This window comes from Nanorana parkeri, unplaced genomic scaffold (genome assembly GCF_000935625.1).
Source record: "Nanorana parkeri isolate BGI_ZX_2015 unplaced genomic scaffold, ASM93562v1 scaffold612, whole genome shotgun sequence".
NCBI lineage: Eukaryota > Metazoa > Chordata > Amphibia > Anura > Dicroglossidae > Nanorana > Nanorana parkeri.
In genome coordinates this window covers 243,104-267,240 of record NW_017306880.1, presented here as the reverse complement: position 1 = coordinate 267,240, position 24,137 = coordinate 243,104, and the positions used below count along the sequence as shown (strand labels likewise).

Here is a 24,137-nt window from a genome sequence, read left to right as displayed (position 1 = left end):
TTGCACTTTATTGTACTTTGTCCAATGTTCTTTTTTCCCATACCAGTATTTCCAAGCATTTTGGTCCTTTTTTCAGTACTTGTAAACTGCTCAACCATAAGAGGGCTTGTTCTGGCATAGATAATGACTCGAATGCCTATAAAAGGTGGTAGCTGTCTGGGAATGAGTTGTTCGAGAAAGAAATAGTTGGGCAGTTGGGTAGAGGAGGGATAGCCTTCCCTGAAGACATGCCTTTTACATGATTTGTTTCATAATTTTATATTTAAAAATGGTTGAAACACAAACATTAGATGCATAGCTAGAGATCTCAGCTTTATACATATATAAAGAGTGATTGGTATGGTGTGCTGCACAGCTACTGGCTCAGGATAAATTGGCAAAAACTGAATGAAAAGGCTAATAGAGTAGTTTAAATGGAATTCCAGGACTCTATTTGTCTCATAAAAGAAAGCCTAAAGCCTCTAGACAGTACTAGAGCAAAACAAGCACAAGCTTACATAAAAGTGTCTATCGTTGTACATAAATAGTACAAGAGTCGCTAGCTTGTCTGACCCCAGGCTTTAAAAACGTGCTGGGTTTGTCTCTGTTAATACTGTTCAAAGAAATATATTCAAGTACTAGGACTTACAAGAATGTAATTAATTTTTTTTCTCCCATCTCATTCCTATAAAGAAAACATTTCTAAAAATCTATGTGGTTTATCTTACAGAAAAAAAGCAGTTGTAAAGAATAACCCAACTAAAAATATAAGTCTGCACACCACAGACTTGTACTTTCTGCTTAGAGGTTTCTGGTAACTGAATACGATTTTGTTTTTTTAAAGCAGAATATAGTTACTTCAATTGAAAGCCCTATCCACAGATTGTCAACCTGCTAATATTTTGCCATTTTCAAAACAAATCTAAATTGTTGATATTTGTTTAATTTATTATGTCCCTAGAACTTATAGGCATTGTTTACCTTATCCTATACTAAAAGGTCCTACAGCATGTATTCTCTATTTTTGCATAATTCAAGTTAAGGTAAAACATGAATAATAGTCTAAACTAGGGATGCACTGATACTATCTATCAAACGTATGCTCCGATACTTACCCCGATACAGAACCCTCGGGTCAGAGGGGGATTTCCTATGACTGGCAGTGCCGTGAGGGAACATGAAGTCGGCTTCCTGGCCAATCGGGAAGCTGGGTGGCGAATAATGACTCGCCGCCCAGCTTCCTGATTGACCGGGAAGCCGGCTCGATGCTGATTGGCTGGGAAGCAGCTTCCTGGCCAAACAACATGGAGCCTGCTTCCCCCGCAATCAAGAAGCCGGCACCATGCTAGCAGAAGTACTGGTAATTGTACTCGATATCGGCGAGTACCGAAAGATACGTTTTCAGTACTCGATACCGCAAAACCGATGTCAGTGCATTCCTAGTCTAAACTAAATTTCACTTGTTTTAAACCTATGGCCAGCCCTGCCGTTAAAATCTGAATCAAGTACTCCCAATCTGGAACTGAAGTGTAGGTACTTCCTAAGCTTTTAAGATTGCTGTTAAATGCTTTGCAGTGCTTGATGAATTTGATGCTCTTCCAATTGGCCTTAATGCGATAGAGCCTGCAACTAGCCCCTGAAGGCATCAGTTAAACTATTTATGGTTGCATTTGTAATGCAAATGTGATGCTAAATATAAACTGTGTATGTACTAAAATACATCCAAATATTTAAATTTTCACTGTGTGTTACATTTTATAGCACGGATATCACTAACTGTGGTCCTTAACTTTCTGTTTTAATCAGAATTTAACAATATCAGTATTCTATCTTTACAGCTGCTGTGTATAATCTCCTTATCACTCACCTCTCCATCCTTAAAGCGTTTTTTCAGTTGTTTTAACATTTGAATGAGTTTCTTGGATTGCACTCCACTGTATGCCAGAAGCATACTGCCAAACTGACGCTCAGTGATGTGACCATCCACTGGATCCTGGCGCTCAAACTGTGAATGCAAATAATAAACCATTTATTTCAAACATGCCAATTTATAGTATAACAGCATCACTTTCACTCTAAAAAACAGTGAATACATGAAAATCAATTAGTCATTAAACAATAAAGCAATGAAATCCATGAATTTCAGTTCAGAACACATAAACAATTACAATAATATCACTACTAATATAGTTAAATTTAAATTCCACTCCAAAACTCATTTGATTTTATACAAGTTGAGTATTTAAAAATATCTCTATGCCGTTTTATACCTCTAAGTTACTACAATCCAGTGAAAAGCCTGGTTTTACTGGTCCTGAGTATTTAAAAATACTAGAATTGCCTGTTTGCAGTCAATTCTCCTCCTCATCACCCTTGGAAAGAATAAATTAGGATTACTCTATTATGAGTAATAATACGCCAACCCCCATCCCATCCTACTTGCTGCACCTTGCTACTGGTTACTACCATGTTATAGACAGTAAAAAGGTTTAAGTACAGGGCACAGAAGGTGATGGACTAAGGTGTCAGCATCCTAGCAGGAGGTCAGCAAATGCCTAAGAAAACACTTTGGATTAAGGGACTCCCAGGGCACTCCAAATAAGAAATGACTAGCCCTTAGATAATATACATAGTGCTTTGTGTGTAATGTTTATATCCCAGGCAGAGTGCAGCCTTAGATGTGCTTTGCATGTAGATAAGCTTTGTTATCTCATAAATCTTGCTCCTAGAATACTGAATACACAGGACAGCTCCACTGTTGACATCCTTTTAATATGCACTTCGCACACTGTCCATTTACAGCCTTATAAATCCAAGGCATAAGAAATCTAGCCACTCTACCCCAGAGTCTCTAAGTTATCCCTGTACACAGACATTTCCTTCTGTGTTACCAACACCTAGTCTGCTGGAAGATAGATTTCCAATTCCACTGTCTACAAACCCCTATGTGAGATGGGAGTCTTAATAAACAAACCACAATGTCCTTACAATAAAGCAAACCTCTCATCCTAGTACATAGCAGTATCATCTGAGCAGATACATCAATAACCTTAGCAGTCTAATCAAGGTTGCTTACAAAGAGTACATATTTTGAAGTCAAATTAATTTGTTTTTGGGTAATATTTACATGCCTAGGCTATGGTGAAACACTACAGAGAATGATATACCAAACATTTGGGGAAAACATGTTTCTAAAGGAGGCACCTTCATTGAAATGTGCTGCATGTGCACCCACTACACTAAACAAGTTGTCTCTTCCATCTTTGCTGATAAATCAAGTTAGTGTTAAAGAAGAGCTCCAGGCAGAAATAATCTTAACCCTTGCAGTGGGGCCACCCCCATACTGCAAGGGTTAAGTGCTCATTTTGTCTAGGGAAATAAAACAACATAGAGATACTTACCCAAACCTTGCACTCAGCTGGCTGCTAGACCACTAGAACAGAGGGGGAACAAGGTGGCAGGGACCGGTCCAGTAGCCAGCCGGGAACGAGATTCAGGTGAGTATCTCTGTTATTTTAGCTCCCAAGACAAAACAAGCACTTAACCCTTGCAGTGTACAGGTAGCCCTGCTGCACGGGTTAAGATTTTATTTGCCCGGAGTTCTTCTTTACACTGGCTGAATTGTGGCAAAGTCCTGCTGATACGGCTGACGTACGAGCAGTGTGTGACGGGTGGCCCCACTGGTAACGGTACATTCGACAACTAAATTTTTCAATCAACTTTTGTAGGAGATGCTGGCCTGAAAATTCTCAGCTGAACAGCCAGATAATCATGGATGGTGGAATTGAGCGGTTTTCCTCGTTCAGCCCCGCAGGCTGAAAAAAATTATTAGTGTATGGTCAGTTAAACCCTTAACCCCCAGCATTCAAAGTCTCAGCTGTTTTTGAAGCAATATTTCTGCTACCCATTGTACATATCAGATTAAAAAAAAGTTGCTTCACTCTCACTTTTCCCGTAATACACACAACAGCAGGATGCAATAGGTGACTGTCTTTTGCTGCTCTTAGCAAGATGCCACCCGAGAAGAGATGACCAGACCAGGTTCTGTACCTCTGCCTCCAACTGTGTCAGTATACCCCATATTGGCACTATATCTCAATTAAAGTATACTATGTGCATTTTGCTACTTAGCATTGTACATGGTACAGTGGGGACTGGCCAGAGAGGGATCACTTTGATGCACTCTGCCAGGATGAGCATGTGCAGTCAGGGCTGGATTTACTCTCTAAGCTGCCCCAAGGCCTTTTTTTATTATCTTTTAATTTTTTCATTTTTGTTTTTTTTACTTTTTCAGCACTTTTACATTTTAAAATGTTTACTTATAGTTATTTCTTATTTTTTAATTATTTATTTATTTTCATCCACTTAACTTTATTGCCATCACACAGGAGCTAACAAGCCCCTGTGTGATAGCATTTAGAGATGACAGGTTCTCTTTATTGAACCGGTCACCTCCAATACAGGAGTTCTAGCACAGCACTGTACTGTGCTGGAACTCCTGTGACAGCTGAGAGGGAAAGGCTGCAAGAGCAGCTCTCCCCTCCCACTGTTTACACGGAGCAGAGCAGAGAACAGAGGTTCTCCGCTCTGCTTCCCACTCTCCATCCTAAAGTGAGTGCCGGGGGCCCCCAAAAACCACGACAAGGAGGGAGGCGGCCAGCGGGTACAGAGGTAGCCAGGTGAGGTGAGGACGGAAGTGCAGACTGTATACAAGTTATCGCGGCGACATCTCCGACATTACTTGTACAAAACGAGCAGCTGTACATTTAGCCCTGCTTGCCCGAAGCAGGGCTAAACGTAGAAAAAACTGCCCGCCCGGCGGCCGTGCCACCTCTCTATTCCCTGTTGCCGGGCCTCAGTGGCTTTGTGGGAAATCTGGCCCTGTGTGCAGTATATGAGAACCAAGAATCCCTGTAATAATGTTTAGTTTGCATATACTGTGGAAAAAGTTACAGCTTTCACCTATATACCATATAGTACACTGACAGTAGCAACAAAACACTACACAGCACACATTTATATATTTGACTCGAAGGCTGTAGCGAAAAAACATCCAAATCTTGCATTCATCTTCTATCAGTATAAACTAAACAAATTATACTTTAAAGAAAAGGTGATGAGATAAAGCAGAGGAACAGTTTATACTAATCAAAACAGACAACCAAATATGGGGGAAGCCAGCAACAAACAAGACTGGGACAGAGATATGAAATTTGCATTGGCTCTCCTTTTATTGCCTGTCAACTGCAATTTTACTTAAGGAAAAACATACAGAAAACTAAGCACTGTGAACAGAAAACATTTTAAATCTAAAACTTTATCTAGAAGAGAATTCACCAGTGTGCTAGAGTAAATTACTAGACCATCCAGTCAAAACACATTTTCATTCAAATGAAAAATGAAATGCAAACTGTAATTGTTTATAGCTAGCAGCAGGATCCTGTGTAAGAAGTGCTATGATAGCTGTACACATGTAACCTTTGTGCAATGTGTAGAAGCATACAGGTGCTCTATAGGTTGCAAGTACACTAGGGGGCTTGAGCTGCATGCATCCTAGCCATCAAGGAAGCTAGGCAACAAGGCACCACCTGCATCCTAGCAATAAAGGATGCTAGGCAGCTTAAGCTGCCTGCATCCTGGCAAAGGGTCCTAGGTGACCAAGGCACCTATCATCCTTTGTTGCTAGGATGCAGGCGGCTCAAGCCATCTGCATCCTAGCGACAAAGGACACTAGGAGGCTACTAGCTGCCTACATTCTAGCAACAAAGGACACTAAGGGGCTGATACTGCCTGCATCCTAGCAGTAAAGGATGCTAGGCCGCTTGAGCGGTCTACATTCTAGCAACAAAAGATGATAGGTGGCTCAAGCCACTTCCATCCTAGAAACTGAGGGATGCTAGGCCTTCTGAGCTTCCTGTGTCCTAGCCAAAGACAATGCGTGGAGGCTCAAGCCACCAAAGGAACAAAGGATGCAAGGCACTATGAGTTACCTAGCACGCTTTGTTACTGGGAAGTAGTCGGCTCCAATAGAGTGCATTTGTGGTGTTAGCGTAGAAACATTAGCACAAACATTTCCACAAGTACAGCAAACAAAATGGCCCATAAGACTTTAGACTTGAGGATCGGGTGAGTATATCTACAGGTGAAACTCGAATAATTAGAATATCGTGCAAAGTTCATTTATTTCACTAATGCAACTTAAAAGGTGAAACTAATATATGAGATAGACTCATTACATGCAAAGCAAGATAATTCAAGCCGTGATTTGTCATAATTGTGATGATTATGGCTTACAGCTCATGAAAACCCCAAGAACCCCAAATCCACAACCTCAAAAAAGTAGATTATTACATGCAATCAATAAAACAAAGGATTGTACATAGAACAATATCGGACCTCTGAAAAGTACAAGCATGCATATGTACTCAGTACTTGGTTTGGGCCCCTTTTGCAGCACTTACTGCCATTACTTTTGCACGATATTCTAATTATTCGAGTTTCACCTGTATATGATTTTAGACCTTAGATCTTTGGTTCTCAACTGGTGGGTCGCAACCCAGTGTTCAGTGGGTTGCCGCATGCCTTCCACTTTTCTAGGTGAGAGGCTCCTCAGCCTCCCCCTAGCACAGCAATGTCAGTTCTCGTGCCAAGCAGCCATTCAAAATAAGCTGCCCTGTGCCGAGTGTCAGCTTGAGGTGGGATGGGGTATGACCGCAAGGAAATTCCATCCATACGAGCATTGCTTACAGCTCCCTCACGTGTCCTATAGAGGTGCCTGGACCGGAATGACATCACATACTGGCTCCTGGAACCTCTACAGGACGCGCAAGGGAGCTGTACAAGCAATGCACATATGGATGGAGCTCCGTCACAGCACAGCAGTCCACACTGGACCCCAGGTTGAGGATCTACTCCAGTTCTTGTAAGGTAGGTAGACTGAGTTGACCTTAAAAAAAAATGGCCCGTTCACACTAGTAAAGTGCGTCAATTGCACCTACCACGCATTCTGGTGTGGGAGGTGTGTTGCGTTGTCATTCATTTGAATGGTACCCCAAACGCACCTTCCACCCACAGTTTGTACGCCTGCACCCGAACACACCCTAATGCCGTACGTTCCATTGCAGTGCAGACAATACAGATTTGGGTCACGACTTAATGGTCAAGGACAAATGTGGGTTCTGAGGTTACACAGGTTGAGAACCACTGCTCTAGACCAAAAAAAGCAGTCAACCCTTACAGTCCAGGGGTAGCCTCACTGCAAGGGTTAATTTTTTTATAAAGAGGGTTCAGTTTTGCTTTAAGCTACATAGCTCTGTAAATAACGGATTTTTCACGTGTCTCGAATATTACCTATCAAATATTTAATTCAGGTCATGCTATTTGAATAGTAGTTTGTCACAATCAACTGAATTTTCACCCCTGACTTAAGTGGCTTTTTCAGTTCTAATGAGTGTCAGGAGCACACCTCAGCCTTTCACCACAAGGGTAACTCAGTCACTTCAATCCAATCATCGTGCTGTCATGAAATGTGCCAAGGCAGATGTTCACTGTCCAAGAAAATAATCGCGGTGTGAAAGTGTGTGAAATCGCACAGTTGCCTTTGATATAATCCACTCATTATGGTGCTATTGAGCCTGGGGCATGTGCTAATTGTTGAAGTTACATGGCTAAATATGTGAATTGTTATCAAAGAACCTAATGGAGAAGCCAGAAATTTGAGAAGATGCCTAAAGCCACATCTGTTAAATCAATAGGAAAAAGCTAGATATTTATATGGAAGATATAGTATCATATATACTCAACCAAAAAAAAGAACATTTTATTTTTCCACCATTATTTTTTTGCCCTAGTCTGAAGCTCAAGGGCGCTTTAAAGGTTTTAAGAAACGCGTCCACGCTATTTCCTCTTCTTGCACTTTCTTTGTTAATGTACAACAGGGTTCTGTTACGGTATAACAGGGTTTCCTTGACTACATGGGGTTGATTTGTTAAAAGGCAAATAGGCTGTTAACTTTGCAAGGGACTTTTCACTTTGCAAGGGAATTTTCCTTTACATTAGTGAATGAGGTGAACCTCTGCTAACTTCCACCATCATCTATGAGCCACAGATTCCATCTATTTAATGAAATCGCTATACACTAGCCATCCAATAGCTCCTGCTCTGGACTAATATGCAATTTTGCTCTCTTACTTCATCTCACATCCTATCTCATATTCCATGGTTCATAAACAGGAAAATAGACTTCCTGAGAATTAATACTGGGTGTGGGTGGGTTTGGATTGAGTTGGGCCCCAATAGTGGTCCAATATGCTCTCCGTCTTTACACCAATACCTGAATAGTTGTAAAACAGAGGAGATTGAAATCACTAGAAGTTTCTTGTGGTAATATACCATTATAAAAATTAGTGGCTGTATAGTGTGGGAAATGCAACTCATCTGAAAGACTCTGGAGGAGATGCATTTGATGAACAATGGTAAGACATCTAGAAATGGAAGTTACTCAAGTGGTTACTTAATAAAACATGGAGACAACAGCTGCAATATACTATGATTACTTATTTCTGAATACCTTTAGAAGAGCTATTTATGGGCAATATTAATGCTATAGAACACAAGAGAGTAAAGAACTGTTTATCTGTGGCTGTCACCACCAGACGAGAATTGTTGTGACTTTTTGGCATTTATAAAGTTCAATGTTTTTCTTGATGAGAAACCTTTATTCAATGGCCAGCATAATTTTTTCAATGGCTAAACTGCTAGTACTGCTCTGGTAGTACTGCTCTGGTAGCATGCAAACAGTATGGAGGTACAAAAGACTGGATTAGGCCATGACTTGCAAAAAACAATAAAATCTATGCTGTATCTACCTTACTGTCTTCCACCAGCATTATTATGGTAATTTCTAAGGTGATCTTTAGCATTTCATTCATTTTGAAAACGATGAAGAAAAATAACAAATAAAAAATATATTTCTGCAATAAACTATTTGTTGACCTTGAGGATAATTTTTTCTCATATGATCTACAGATAGTGTATTATCAAGAAAGCTCCAAACGCCAGCTGGCTTTGATCCATCAAGAAAGCTCCAAACGCCAGCTGGCTTTGATCCATGAGACAAAGAGGGGTTGTTCCCGCATGCTGCAAAGCTGCCAGATGGGCTATAAGTCTGACTGAACTAACACACGGGAAGACAGTTTTAAAGCATGTCAGAGGACAGGTTATTCTCACTTAATAATATGAGCAATGCTAATTTACACACCAACGAACAAACTGTAAATATGCTTTTTATTTCCCCCTCCCACATCCATTTCAATTGTCAGGGCTAAATTGTAAGCTGTAGATCAATTAGTTTATTCAAACCATTATGGTGGCATTTTAATTTTAATGCAGATTGCTGTGGGAGTTGTATCTACCTGACAAACACTGACACTGATCTGTGCAGCAAACAGATGATATGCAGTTTTTAATTTAAAAAAACACTTTTAAGATGTCAGTTACTGAAATAACTTCAACAAATCATACTATAAATTAAACTTATTGCAGAATTATTAGATAAAAATGCATTACATGAATGCATCATCAGCACTGAGAAGATTTTATAGCAATAATTTAAAAAACACTAAAAGAGTAGCCATCTGCAGGTAACAGGTGGATGTCTTGCTTCATCTGAAATATGTTTGCTTATTCCAAAAGGGAATGACCTGCATTCAAAATGAATTTGGGTACAGGGAATATTTTATATTTTCCAAATTATTCACACCAGCAAAATAATACAAAAGACAGGGCACCATCTGATGCTATGTATACTATATCAGTAATTTTAAGTGGCATCGAAAGAAAAAGAAAATTGGTCCATGAAGACCACATACTGCTTTTTAGGAATGACTTGTGTGCTGGGATGTGTGAATTAAAGATGTTTTACAGTACCCACTGGATTGATGATTGTATGCAGAGAAGGTAAAAGCCATTAAAAAGACAAGAACGCAAGATGAATACCCAACTGTAATGAATCCCAACGACCCTGTTTTCTTGTAGTAATATATTGTTTTGGTAGAAACATACGTTATATAATTCTTACTGCCACAAGCAGAAGCAAAAGATCTTAGACAAAATAAAAAGGATACTTCAAAAATAAAAATATGTTACTGCTGCCTACTAAAAGTAAATAATTCGTCCTTTGTACTGTCTAAAATAGTTCTGCTATAAAATTACAACATTTTACAAAAAAGGTACATTGAATCAGGCACTGTGAGCATTAAAACTGAATGTGCTACTTTCTAAATGGCCCATCTTTTTTTTAAGCATGTATTTCTTGACATTGTATTGGGTTTGGTATCAAATTGTTCACACTGACCATATGGAAAAGGCAGCGTATCATACATTATCTACCTGCATGACCATGAAACTAGGGTTCCAATGATACGCGGCTTGCAAGAACAGTACAATGTTTAAACAATTTTGACTTTCCAGAACATATTTTCATGTGGAAAAATGACGGATGGTGATGATTATTATAACATTCTATGTAAGAGAGTCAGAACCAACAAAGCATACTCCAACTCATAAAACTAGACAAACAAACAAAAATCACTCCAATCAACTTCTCCACACCCCAGTATATCAGAAATTCTAGAAATTCTAATGCTTGAATAGGACCCAAGTAACTCTATACATCTCTAAGTTAGAGATAATTCAATAGAGTATTTCTAAATTACCTTTAGGTTTTCTGTGTTATATCAAATCATATGCCTGATATTGGCATTACTTTCTGTCAGCTAATTTCCAGGCAGCTCAGAACTCAAATAATTACACCATGTTTCAAAGAATTTCTTGGTTAGAAGTGATATATGGCTTATTATGTTCATTTTGCCCAATAATATCAATTTAAACACTTTTGCTTTTGAATTCTCTGTATTAGGGGAACCTGGTTGGAGCCATGGAGTTAATTTAATCCCTAGTAGGCAAATCATTTCTCACCTGGTTAAGCTTTGGCGTATAATATTATCTTAGCCTCCAGCTAGCTGTAGTGCCACTTACATTCTAATACACTCCTATAATACCACCTTCTAACCAGACCTAACATACGTTACGAAACATTAAAAAAAACAAGGTAAATGCAGCATAGCCAGACATACGGAACAATGAAAGGGAGGTTCCAAAACACAGGACAAGAAGATCTGTTATATCTGTTTGATAAGAACAGAAAATACATGTTGCTACTGCAAGAGATCCAGTGCGGATCCTTTGTCCTGCACACTCTGTAATGTTTATCTTAAGTTGTGTTATCAGCCCTCCCTGTTCACCTTTGTGAACTATAGAACTCCCCCTGTGTGATGAAGATGAGAAGAGAAGGATATGTTGATCTAAGCCTATGAATAACGGACTGGGCACAAAAAGATTTTAAATGGTTGTAGTCTTTGAATAGATAACCTTACATGCAAACTGCCTGAGAATTAATGATTGTGGAAGCTGAAAAGTAGGATTTTACATCACTTGCTTTATCACTCAGCCCATAAGCTTTCCATTTTATTACCAAGGTGATGACCATGTGAAATGATTAAACCAGCCAATTTTCTTGACAATCTAACGAAATGGATCTACTTTGAATTAACCAGTTGACATCCGCGGTGTTAAACCCCCTTCCCATCCAGGCCATTTTTCAGTATTCAGCGCTGCGGTACTTTAACTGACATTTATTCCGTCATGCAGCGCTGTACTGTACGAGCACATATAGGCGATCGGCGGGCTATGGACCCGCTGATCGCCTATATGTGAAACACCCGGTACCGGGTGTTCGCATTGGACGGGTCTTTTCTGCCCGTGCGTGCCCGCTAGGGGGCGCGCGCGAGCAGAAAAAAATTGCCGTCTGGAGACGGCAACCCGCAGATGCTGCAGTGCCGTCCGTCCGTTTTTTTACTACGGGCGGACGGCAAGAGGTTAAAGATGTCTTATTCATGTTTATGGCTATCCAACATTACACATTTCTCTGGTTATTCCTAAATCTGTAGACACATACAAGAATGAGGAGGACATCTATTCTCCCTAACCATTGGTATAATACTATTGACTTTTAATGGTCCTTTAAAGGAAACCTGTTAGAAACCTTGGCAATTCAGACTTAACATGTCTGGATGCTGTAAATGACAGCAATGAAGTTAAAGCATCAGAATGACAGTCAGGGAACTAAAATTCTCAAAAAAGAGATCAGGAAGGCAACCTCCATTAATCTCTAAACACATTAGGGGGGATTTATCAAAACTGACAACATTTGGAGCAGTTGCCCAGGGCAACCAAATCAGCTTCTCTCTTCAGTTAAGATTTGAAAATAAAATGGAGAAATGGTTGTCATGCACAGCTGCTCCAGTTTTGATAAAATCCCCTCAATCTGCTTTTCAATGATTAATAGGAGAGAAGGTCAATGAAAAGGAGCAGGATCAAGCTCCACTTTTACAAGGGTTGAGCTCAGAATACAACTTTAGCTGCCAATATGTCTAATCTGCTCTATAAAATTAAAGGAAAATTATGAGGTGAGTGCTTTTCACTCACCTCATAGTTCTAGCTGACCTGTGACAATGAGACTGTCACAGGTCGGCTTAGTAGATCGGGAGGTGAGCAAACACATACCGGCGTTCGCTCACCTCTCGATCCTGTCACGGCTCTCTGCCGTGACAGGGGAGGGGCTGGATTCCTCCCTCCCCACTCCGCCAGCGCTGACTGGCGGAACTGACGGGGAGGGGCGGGTACAGCTGGCTCTGCCTCTAGATAGGCAGAGCCAGCTGTCAGTCACGCAGCTGGGCGGATACAGACATAATTGTCGGGATCCACTTCAGCTGAGATGCCGCAGTATACCGCGAGCTACAGCTCGTGGTATACTGAGCCTAGGGTGACAGGAGGACGCTAGTTTGTGTCCTCCCGTTACCCTAAGGAGAACTATGGGGAAAAGCCTTAACCCCATAGTTCTCCTTTCAGTTTTCAGTGGAGGAACTCTTTATTTGGGCATTTTTGCAAAATTACATATTCAGTTAAATTTGCCCAGGATTGTGTTTATTTGAAAGTGTTAAACATTCTTTATTTTGCAAAAGAAAAAGCCTGGCCAGAACACTTGATCCTTCCTCTACAGAATGAGAGTAAGTAGCACTTCCCCTAACTGCTGCTCTTAGCTTGGCCCTGCAGTCTTTCGCCTGCACTGCAATGCCATGAATTTAGAAGAAAGTCAATTCAGGCCTCTGGCAGTTTTCACCATCTTAATGAGCAATTAAAGAGGTTATGTAAAGATGTGAAATCTGAATTGTGTGCAAGGCCACTGGCAAAATAATCTTCAGCCTAAAGTTCCTTTCACACTTTCAGCCACCCTCCAAACTAAATGGACTGCGTGCTTTCAATGCAGATTTTCTTATAAATGCCTGGGCTGTGTAGCTATTACTAGAACATAGAATATGGGGATCAAAATTAGTAATTGTATCCTGGGAGATTCTCAAGACTACAGAACTTAAACTTCATTTTAATTTCTCTTTGCGCTGGAACATTTTGAAAAGGTAAAGCATCCATAATTCAGAAATTATGTTCGGTTACACTGTTCCCATTCTACAAAAATATGGTTAATTTCCCCAGTGAATTTCATAAATAAGGATGAAATATACACAAACAAATGTGTGTCCCAGCCACTGAAAATGCAATCTGGAATGGTGGCAATACAGCAAAATATACTGTGGCACAGTACAATTTGCGGTAGGGAGTTACTGCAATTTCTACACGTCAGAAAAATAAGTCTAAAAAATAATAATTAAATAATAAATAAAAAAATAGCGCAGTTCAAAATCTGTAACTTTTATCAGTTGGTATTTCTGTCCAGGTTCAGGTACCATGTTTAATAGGTTTATACACTGTGTGCACAATTATTAGGCAAGTATTTTGACTAAATCACCATTTTTATGCATATTGTCCAACTCCAAGCTGTATAAGCTTGAATGCTTATTGGGTTTAAGCATATCAGGTGATGTGTATTTGTGTAATGAGGGAGGGTGTGGCCTCAGGATACCAGCACCCTATATCAAGGTATGCATAATTATTAGGCAGCTTATTTTCCTCAGGCAAAATGGGCCAAAAAAGAGATTTAACTGACTCTGAAAAGTAAAAAATTGTAAAAAGTTTTCAGAGGGATGCAGCACTCTTGAAATTGCTAAGATATTGGGGCGTGATCACAGAACTATCAAACTTCTTGTTGCAAATAGTCAACAGGGTCGCAAGAAACATGTTGAGAAAGAATTAAGCAAATTAACTGCCAAAAATTTGAGAAGAATCTAACGTGAAGCTACCAGGAACCCATTATTCTCCAGTGCTGTCATATTCCAGAACTGCAACCTACCTGGAGTGCCCAGAAGTAGAAGGTGTTCAGTGCTCAGAGACATGGCCAAGCAAAGGCAGGCTGAAACCCGACCACCACTGAACAAGAAACATAAGTTGAAACGACAAGACTGGGCCTAGAAATATCTGAAGACAGATTTTACAAAGCTTTTATGGACTGATGAGGTGAGAGTGACTCTTGACGGACCAGGTGGATGGGCCCGTGGCTGGATCAGTAACGGGCACAGAGCTCCACTCCGACTCAGACTCCAGCAAGGTGGAGGTGGGGTACTGGTGGGCTGGTATTAATAAAGATGAGATAGTTGGACCTTTTCGGGGTGAAGATGGACTCAAAATCAACTCCCAAACCTACTGCCAGTTTTAAGAAGACTTTCTTCAAGCAGTGGTAAAGGAAAAAGTCTACATCTTTCAAGAAGAACATGATATTTATGCAGGACAATGCTCCATCACATGCATCAAAGTACTCCACTGTGTGGCTAGCCAGTAAAGCCCTTAAAGATGAAAGAATGACATGGCCCCCTTCCTCACCTAACCTAAACCCTATTGAGAACTTGTGGGCTCTTCTTAAACGGGAGATTTACGGTGAAGGAAAACAGTACACCTCTCTGAACAATGTCTGGGAGGCCGTGGTTGCTGCTGCACAAAAAGTTGATCCTCAACAGATGAAAAAACTGACAGACTCCATGGACAGAAGGCTAATAAATGGTATTGAAAATAATGGGGGCTATATTGGTCACAGATTTTGTTTTTGAAAATGTCAGAAATGTTTATTTGTAGATTTTGAGTTGTTTGTTTATTATTCTCCTTTTAGTTAAATTCATTCAGTTTAAATACATTCAAGGTGCATCATAATTAAAAAAAAAGTGACAATAATTCCAGTTAATAGGGAGCCTGAGGCTTGCTGATTGAAGAGGTATAGGTCAAACTCAGTATTGGGCTTGTTGGACATGTGCACCGTTTCTACACAGCAAGGGTCATTCTCTACAGCATGCTGGGGGAAGAGGCTTTTCTACACTAAACTACATTTAAAAAAAATGTGTTACACAACATTTTATGCAGGTGTCTTTCACTGAGCTGGTTGGGAGTGCTGGACTTCTGCAGATAAACCACTGCTTCCCCATTGACAGCAAGGGTCCCCCTCTACAGCATGCTGGCAGGGGACAATCTTTAATACTAATGCTGTGTCTGCTTTCTAAAGAAAGTGAACTGTAAAGGTGCCCATACACTGCACGATTCTCGTACAATAATCGCGGGAAATCCCTCGATCGTACGATAATCGGAAGGCGTGCAACCGTTTCTACTGTGCGGTCGCTTGTCTTCCGTCGAACAAGCAGGCTGGAAAACCCGCCGGAAATCATACGATTCACGGCGAGTTAATGGCCTGCTTGTTCGACAATTGGCTAACGGGCCAGTGTGCGCACGCGCACACTGGCCTTTTTGCAGTCATCGGAAGCCCGCCCCTCATTGCAGTCCCTGAGGGGCGGGCTTGCGATGATCGCAAGTACGATCTGCCTGTCCAAGATGGGCAGATCGTACGTTTTTTTAATTACTTTACAACCCTCGCAAGACAAAAGGGTTGTAAAGTGTATGACCACCTTAAGACTTTTCACATCTTTCAATTACAATGTCCCAGGTATGTATTTAGCTGATTTAAACTGAAAGTTCAATTGTGGTTTAAAAATCACTGCAAGGTGTTTTGGTCATCTGTGTGGAGATTTCCTTTAACTTTCTTTACACAAAAGGAAGTGAGATATTTCTCAAAACTAACTGGAAATCAGCTCTCACAACTGTCATCAGAATGTATGTCTCCACTGGAAGATTTTCCCTCTGTTCCTGTTCTGGTGACAACTCAGAATTGAGGATTTTTTCCTTACTTTTAGTCTCAGTGGGAATAGTACCCAAGACAAATAGATTACATGAAGTAACATAATCGCTCTCCTAAATAATAAACGCAATGGTTTTACATAAATGCAGATATCCTTTCTTGCTGCTAAAGTTTAATAATAGGTAATTAGTCTTGTATCATGTACCATTGGCATAATGTGGTCAGTCAAGCATTTGCACAATTACAATCGTTCCTCTATTAGTACACAGGATTTCTAATCTTCATCTTCTATGCAAAGGTTTGGCAATCTATGGTCAAGTGTTACATTTAGGTCTTTTTTCTAAGAGAAGAAATATTAACCTCTGCAAGGAACAAACAAACACACATGCTTTTGCACTATACTATTCTCATGAAAATAAAATAAGAATGTGGCATCTGCAAAGGTTTGGGCACCCAATCAGTCTATAATAAGTAACAATTTTCTCCCAGAGAGTATAGCCTACAAATATTTTTGTAGCCAATTCTTCCATGCAGAAAGCTGCTAATACATAAATATTCCTAGGTCATACTGGATGCAGGCATCTACCTAGAGAGGTTCAATTATTCATAATTCAATTCAGAAAATAAATATTTAGCATGCATTCACATTTACAGAAGTACGCCATGTTGACGTTCCTTTTCTTCAGATGCTTTGTTAACTTTTCCTTTAGGAAATTAAAACAAATGTTTGAGTCTGATCCTATCATTGCATACACACCCACCTGTACAACAAGAAGGCTTATAATAACCTGTCCCTACACCTAGTACTCAGATATTTTCTGTGTTTAAAAGCTGGCAGACTCTTCACTTTAATTTTGGAAGTGTAGGATGCCTACTTCTAACCGTTTCACCCCTACGTCACTATTGGGTGTTGTAGTGGCATGCAGGCTGACGGGAAGAATCACACAGTGAAGTTCATTGCTTGCAAGAAAATGAAGGTCAGAGGAATGGATGGAGGGATAGATGAGCATAAAGCCATTTGTTTTTTTTTTTTACTGGCAACATTTTAGCTTTAACCACTTGCTGACCGGGGTGTTTGAGATATTGTTTTGATATAATAGTCGTCTTTTTAATTCATGTGTAGTTTTATATTTCGGCTTTAAATGGAAGTGAATAGTGAAGACACCACTTCAAGCTATTCCCCTATAAAATAATAATTTTTTATCACTATATTCAGAAAAGTTATTATGATCAATCAAGTGAAAAGATGGTAAAAAACAAACAGTCTTTCCTAATTTTATGTTCACTTTTTCAAAATAACCGAGTGTTTTTTTCCCGCAATAAACAGAGTTTGATTTCAATTTAAAAAAATGTTTGACTAATTTTGTTTTTCTTCTGAGGAACACTTTTATCATAGAATAAAAGGAACAATGCCTAAAAGAAATTAGAATAAATGATCAGATAAATTATCTTGAAGAATGCAACATTTGATGGCACAAATGATGTTAGTGGGCAAAGCTTTTCCGTAGATAGGTAAATTGGATTCCAAATATTTTACCCTATTCATGTAAAAAACTGCTAGACATAAACTAAAAATAATCCTAATTAAATAGGGTTAATAATACAATTCAAAAACATGTAAAGGCTTGAGATGCTTGGAATTGTAATTCTATTTAATATGAAGCTAAATTCTGCACATCCTATCCTGTCTCATTTTTGGCTTCCCTGAGGATTCTATTGGCATCTGTTTGCCTATTGGGGAGATTTCCATGCACTTCCTGTCAGGAAAGAAAGTGCTGAAAAATCTTCCCAATACAGACAAAAACATTTTAATAGAGTGGAAGGGGTATGAACTTCTGACAATGTTTTTATTGCTGACTTTTGTTGTGAACGTTTAGAGGAGATAGTAAAGATCTCCATACAAAAAGAAACCTCCTTCCTCATGGCTACTAACAAAAGTGGTGCATCATATACTGGTTTCAGTTTGTCCCCTATTTCTACAACATCTATTTTTGGCTAGCAACAGGGTTAACGAAATTCATTTTACTCTGTTCTCATTCTTTACATTTGACTATCTTATGTATGGACAAAGCCTTAGCAATGTTATAAGGTCAAGCAGATGATAAAAAGCCAAATACATAAGACTGACCTCAAGTTTCAGCACATCATGCTGGAGTTTCCGCTGGAATTCCAAGAAATTGCTAATAGTAAGTTTCCCCTTCAGATCAGCACCAAAGAAGTAAGTGGTGAGTGCAGAGCTAAATCCGGTCTTCAGGGTGTTCCCAGTAGTTGAGCGGTCCCTATGGCGCATGCCCATGCTGGTCTGAGATCGAATGATGCTTTGAACCTATAAAGAAAGATAAACGGTTAATAACAAACTATATACAGGTGAAACTCGAATAATTAGAATATCGTGCAAAGTTCATTTATTTCACTAATGCAACTTAAAAGGTGAAACTAATATATGAGATAGACTCATTATATGCAAAGCAAGATAATTCAAGCCGTGATTTGTCATAATTGTGATGATTATGGCTTACAGCTCATGAAAACCCCAAGAACCCCAAATCCACAACCTCAAAAAAGTAGATTATTACATGCAATCAATAAAACAAGGATTGTACATAGAACAATATCGGACCTCTGAAAAGTACAAGCATGCATATGTACTCAGTACTTGGTTTGGGCCCCTTTTGCAGCACTTACTGCAATTACTTTTGCACGATATTCTAATTATTCGAGTTTCACCTGTATATGGTTTATAACTTTGTTCTGCCTTATGTAAAAAATCTTACATTTCACTTAATCACTTAATCTTTTAGCTTAACAGAGATGGTCAATGATGGTGATTGCTTAAAATTATGAAACAGAATACCACCATAAATTGACTCAAGGCAAGGAAAAGGCAAAAACATATCGCAAATTTGTTGTATTCTTTGACAATATTGGGCTTCAGAATTACATTCTGAAATCCTACTCCGAGGCTTGAGAACGGGGATGCATGCCACTTTTCAAGAAACATACACTGAGTGGCCAGTTTATTATGACCACCTGACGTTTGTAGGCACATTAGCTATAATTAGCTATAATTCCGCGCTGAAGTTGCTAGAGGGCCATCATGTGGGCACTCATTAAGAGAATTACATTTAAAACCAGTAGGCTTTTTTTATGAATAGTGCAAATAGTCTGGAAAATGGAGCTACCTTCTGGGCACATTGATTGAATGACGCTCTATTAAACTCTACTTGATTTAGAATGTAGTGGGGCAGTTATTTTGTTCGTGATTTTTCTGTCACCAGAACTGCAAACTTACATCAAAAGAAACTTCAATTGCAGTGTAGCATCAAACTTTATTGCTAATGATCACATCAAGCAAGTGTGCCTGCCACATCTATCAACAGCTCTGCCCTGTCAAAAATGCAGACTGGAGGTGACCTTAGCAGGTTACGTATAAAAATAGTCTTTTGATTATGGGACATGTATGCTAATAAAATTAAAGAGTCTAGTTTTTCTGCAGACTTACATCAACGATCGCAAAAACAATTTGTGGGAAAGAAAAAAATCAATAGAACTGATTTATATTACACACTAGTAGATCATTCATTGAAAATGTGCCTTTTTTACTCTGCACTCAGTTTTGTCTATTACTTCTTAGCGTTGTTTTGAAACTTGAGCCTTATTTATAACACACAGATATCATTAAGGCCCCATTCACACTAAGCGATTTCCGCCGTGATATCGCGCATTTTTGCCGCGTGATATTGCGAGAAGCCGCTGGCCAATGCTATTCAATGGAGCTGTCTTCGCTCCATGTCGCCTGTCGCTCCAGCAGGACCCTTTTTCCGGTGGAGTTTGCGTTATTTCTCTATTTTTTAATGGAGCCCGACGGTGAAGGTCGCGCTACCGTCGCCCCGAAAGTCGCGCTATCCTGGCCGCGCGGATCCGCTGCAAAAGGTATGTCGCTTAGTGTGAATGGGGCAGAATACAAATTGTTGTGCTTATTTGTTGTGTCAATTCAGGCCTAATACCACTTTATTAAGAAATTTTTTTCCAAGTTGAAATTAAATTTGATTGAGTTGCTGTTGCTGTATTTAGTCAAGCTAAATATAAACACTAAAAAAATCAATTACACATCCAAAATAGGTGATGCCTGAATACGGTTTGGCTGAAGCTGTTCATAAAAAAGGTTTTGTTCCATAACACCACATACAACTTTTGATTTCACACTTTAAGTCACATTAAAAGGGCCCACACTCTGCTGTACTGTATTATTTTTTGCTTTGTAAATTGTCCATCATGGCAATAATGCCCAGCTGCCCATGCCCTTTCTTAAACAATACCTTGTCTATTAGCCTTAAAAAAAAAATCACCAGAAGTTTGTATCAAATTCATGCCCAATAGACTTCAATCGGATGCATGGTTAAGTATGCAGTAAACTAGCTCAGTTTGCCTTCTGCAGTTTTATACAGGCCTCGTGGCTGAAATTAAAAAGCGATGACCCTTACGTAATATCACCAGAATATACACGGCAAGCCTCATGTAGCTCTCCAGATTTCAGAGTTATAACATGATGAATCATTAACTACTGTTCATAGTCATACTTATCTAGAGGGGATACCCTCTTATTCTAATAGGCTGCATCCCTCCATAAAATACAATACTGACAACAAGCAGGATGATATTTAATTTAATTCAGTAGCAATTCCATGGTCTACTGTTTACTTTTGAAACAAAGTAAAGGTGGAAAAAAGCAGGCAAATAATTTTGAATCTAATGAAACAAACTCTTGCAGAATGCTGGATGATATCTGGTGTTAATTGCAAATAAGATTGGAGGACTGATTAACTGGTTAAAGTGATATTAAAATTAAAAGGATTTAAGATATTTTAAATGCTGATGAAATCACTTACAATGGATGCTGCTTCTTGATGTTTAAAAGTGTTAGTTTCCTGCTCAATCAGCTGGTCCCCTGAGCACTGGCCCTGATATCCTGTTTTAGTGTGGCTCCTTTCCCCTGCAGAGTCCTTTGGCGCCACCCTTGTATGTGCTAGAAAGCTGTATGTGTCCCCACAAACAGGCACAGCAAGGCAAGCCACTCCTCTGTTGTCTACTACCCACTCCTCCCTCCCCTTCCTCCCAGAAGTTTTCAAAGCGTAAACGTCCATTTAAATCGGACATAACGTCACAAACGAACAAACCAACGTTTCGGGGCCACACAGGGTCCCTTCATCAGGGTGATAATGTGACCTTTAATGTGTCACATTATCACCCTGATGAAGGGACCCTGTGCGGCCCCGAAACGTTGATTTATTCGTGACGTTACGTCCGATTAAACGGACGTTTACGTGTTGAAAACTACTTATTGAGTGCTAGCGATTCCTGTTTTCTACTGAATTTAAATAAACACATTTAATGAGGTATTCACAAACACAAGGCTGCAGTAATGTGTATATTTTATATCTGCCTAGCCTTACAAACATCACAAGCAAATTAATCTAAGATCATTATGACAACACATTTCTTGATGTTGCAGTATGTATCCCTTATTTTCCCCATAATAATTTCTCTATAGACTATATGAAGAATGGGCACATACAGCCAAAAAATTGTGTTGAGATAACAAGCCATAAATTGACTATTGCAAAAGCACAATAGTATGTTGCCTCCACCATTGGCAATACCAGGCCCTCGAGGATGAGACATGTATTCCCTATACATGTTGTTATACTTTGTATGCATTAATAATTCAAGGCATAGTGACAGAATAGACAGTTATGAGGGTATTCACACTGTAATTAGAGACCTTTTAAAACTAATGGATTTTTCCAGCAAGCTGAGTGTTTTCTCCAATCTTTCCTCTATTTTTGGTTTAGTCAACTAATTACAATCCAGTTTGTACAATCACACTCACCTTAGTGTTAATCACATCTGTGGGTTTATCATTATTTAGCAATTAATGACTTGCTGCTTGAAAATAAAAGCTTTTCCCCAGCTTCATTTGGCGCTTGAGAGAAGACACTTAAAACCAGCAGCAAGTTGCAAAACAAAAGATACAAGCTAAAAAAAAACACTTATACATACTGCAACCTGAATAAAATCTAAATTGTAGTTCTGAAAGAGGAAGGCCGTACCTGGCTCAGTAGAAAAGTGACATTACATATTTATGCATTGCTTGCATAAATCAAGTTGTATAAACTAAAAAAAAAATAATCATCTATGGCATGCTGGAACACTGGAAGCGCTAGTTTGTTAAAAAACAAAGAAACTGTGTTTTCAGTGTCAGGAAGAGAATTGCGAAGGCTTGAGCAATGAATGCCATAGTTGGGCAGATCGCTAACTGTTCATTATTCGTAATTTTGTTGTATTGATGACTATATGGGAATAAAGCCCTCTCAATAGCGGAGATACCTCAGACAAAGTTTTTTGACTACCCTTCCTGCCATGCGTACCTTACATGAGATGTCAGTTCTAATACTGTTCTCCTCTCCAGCTTTTATTGTTATTATGTTATTGAGTTGCAGGCATGAACAACAGGGCCATAAACTATATGTGATCCTTTTGGATGTGCACAAATGTATATGCTCACTAATACTTTATGGCCTTGTCACAGAATCAAAGTGTATTTAAAGCCAACACTTTTCTTTAGCTATGGATAGAGTGAAAAAGGGCTAGGGGTTTTATTTCTGTGTCCCTGATAGGGAGATTTGTTACCAACACTCAAAGCAAGAGAAAATTCAAAATTGATCTGTTCTTTCTAGAACTAGAATATAGGTTTAACCTTCCAACTTGTTCCAATGACATCTAATTAAATATTAGCCTTACTTTGGAGAAATTTCCACTCACTTCCTTTTGTAACTAAAGGACAGAATAACAAAGGAAATCTTCTCAACTGGACACTCATGGCTTAAAAATTTTTTTACAAAAAATCGACAGGGGTTTTAACCATTCCACACTCTATTCTGTACCATTCAAAATAAAAGTTTTGGCTTTGAATATACTTAAATATTAATATTTATACCTAATTACAATAATATTTTGAAAACCTATTTTATGTACATACATAGAAAGGTAAAACAAATGTGGTTTGACACTGAGGTGTTGCTGTGTTTAGGTAACAGTTATGCGGTAATTCATACCCTTTTAGCCAGATTAACTGCTTGAAGACCAGGTGTTTAGATCCCCTACCTGGCCAGGCCATTTTTCAGTGTTCAGCGCTGCGGTACTTTGACTGACATTTATTCCGTCACGCAACGCTGTACTGAAATGAATTTTATACCATTTTTTGGGGACAGATAGAGCTTTCTTTTGGTGGTATTTAATCACCACTGCGGGTTTTATTTTTTACTATATTCAGGAGAAATTACTGAAAATTTTGAGAAAAAAACTTAACAGGACGTGTATACACGCCCAGTTACATCCAAGAAGCTCCCGGCAGGCCGTGTATACACAGCGGCTGGCCGGGAGGTAGTTAAATTACCTGACAAATGGGGGAAAAAGTCACTGGAGGTGCAGCAAGTTAAACTGTAAAAAATAAAAAATTCCATCTAACAAAAAATTGCTTGTGCTAAATATTAATTTAGGAATGGAACTAATCTTCTGATGCTTGGAAGTACATTGGCAGCTAAAACAAATTTGGTCCTGGAATGAGAATTTTTCTCATGTAATGAAAAATTAATTTTAATTTAAGCTAAGCTGAGACGAGATGAAGCAGTGCTGAGTCTATATTGCTCAACATCAGTATAATTCATTAAGAATGCAATCTGGAGTGCTCCATTATGGAATAATAGGCAACCTGTAGCAGGTAGGTTTTATAACCCTTTTCTCTCCAATATCTAACAAAAGAAAACAAAACCTGTTATGTCTGTGCAGCACCTCTTGTTTTCTTTTATTCTTACAACTTCATTATCCACATGCCAAAACAACAGCTTCGGACAACAGTCCTTCGTCAGGTAAGGTGTGCTGTGTTCTATAGGTCACTTTGGCAGGTAGT

General features: G+C 39.2%; 1 protein-coding gene across 4 annotated transcripts in view; it reads right to left on the bottom strand.

The window, feature by feature from the left end:
• The window catches only part of MICU1 (mitochondrial calcium uptake 1), a 175,228-nt gene that overhangs the window by 42,555 nt on the left and 108,536 nt on the right, over nucleotides 1-24,137 (bottom strand). For all 4 annotated transcript variants that reach the window (XM_018562911.1, XM_018562912.1, XM_018562913.1 and 1 more), the window contains 2 exons: nucleotides 18,297-18,494; nucleotides 1,847-1,984 (listed from right to left, as the gene is read on the bottom strand). In XM_018562911.1, coding sequence (XP_018418413.1) covers nucleotides 1,847-1,984; nucleotides 18,297-18,494 — 336 coding nt within the window. The remainder of the gene's footprint in view (nucleotides 1-1,846; nucleotides 1,985-18,296; nucleotides 18,495-24,137) is intronic.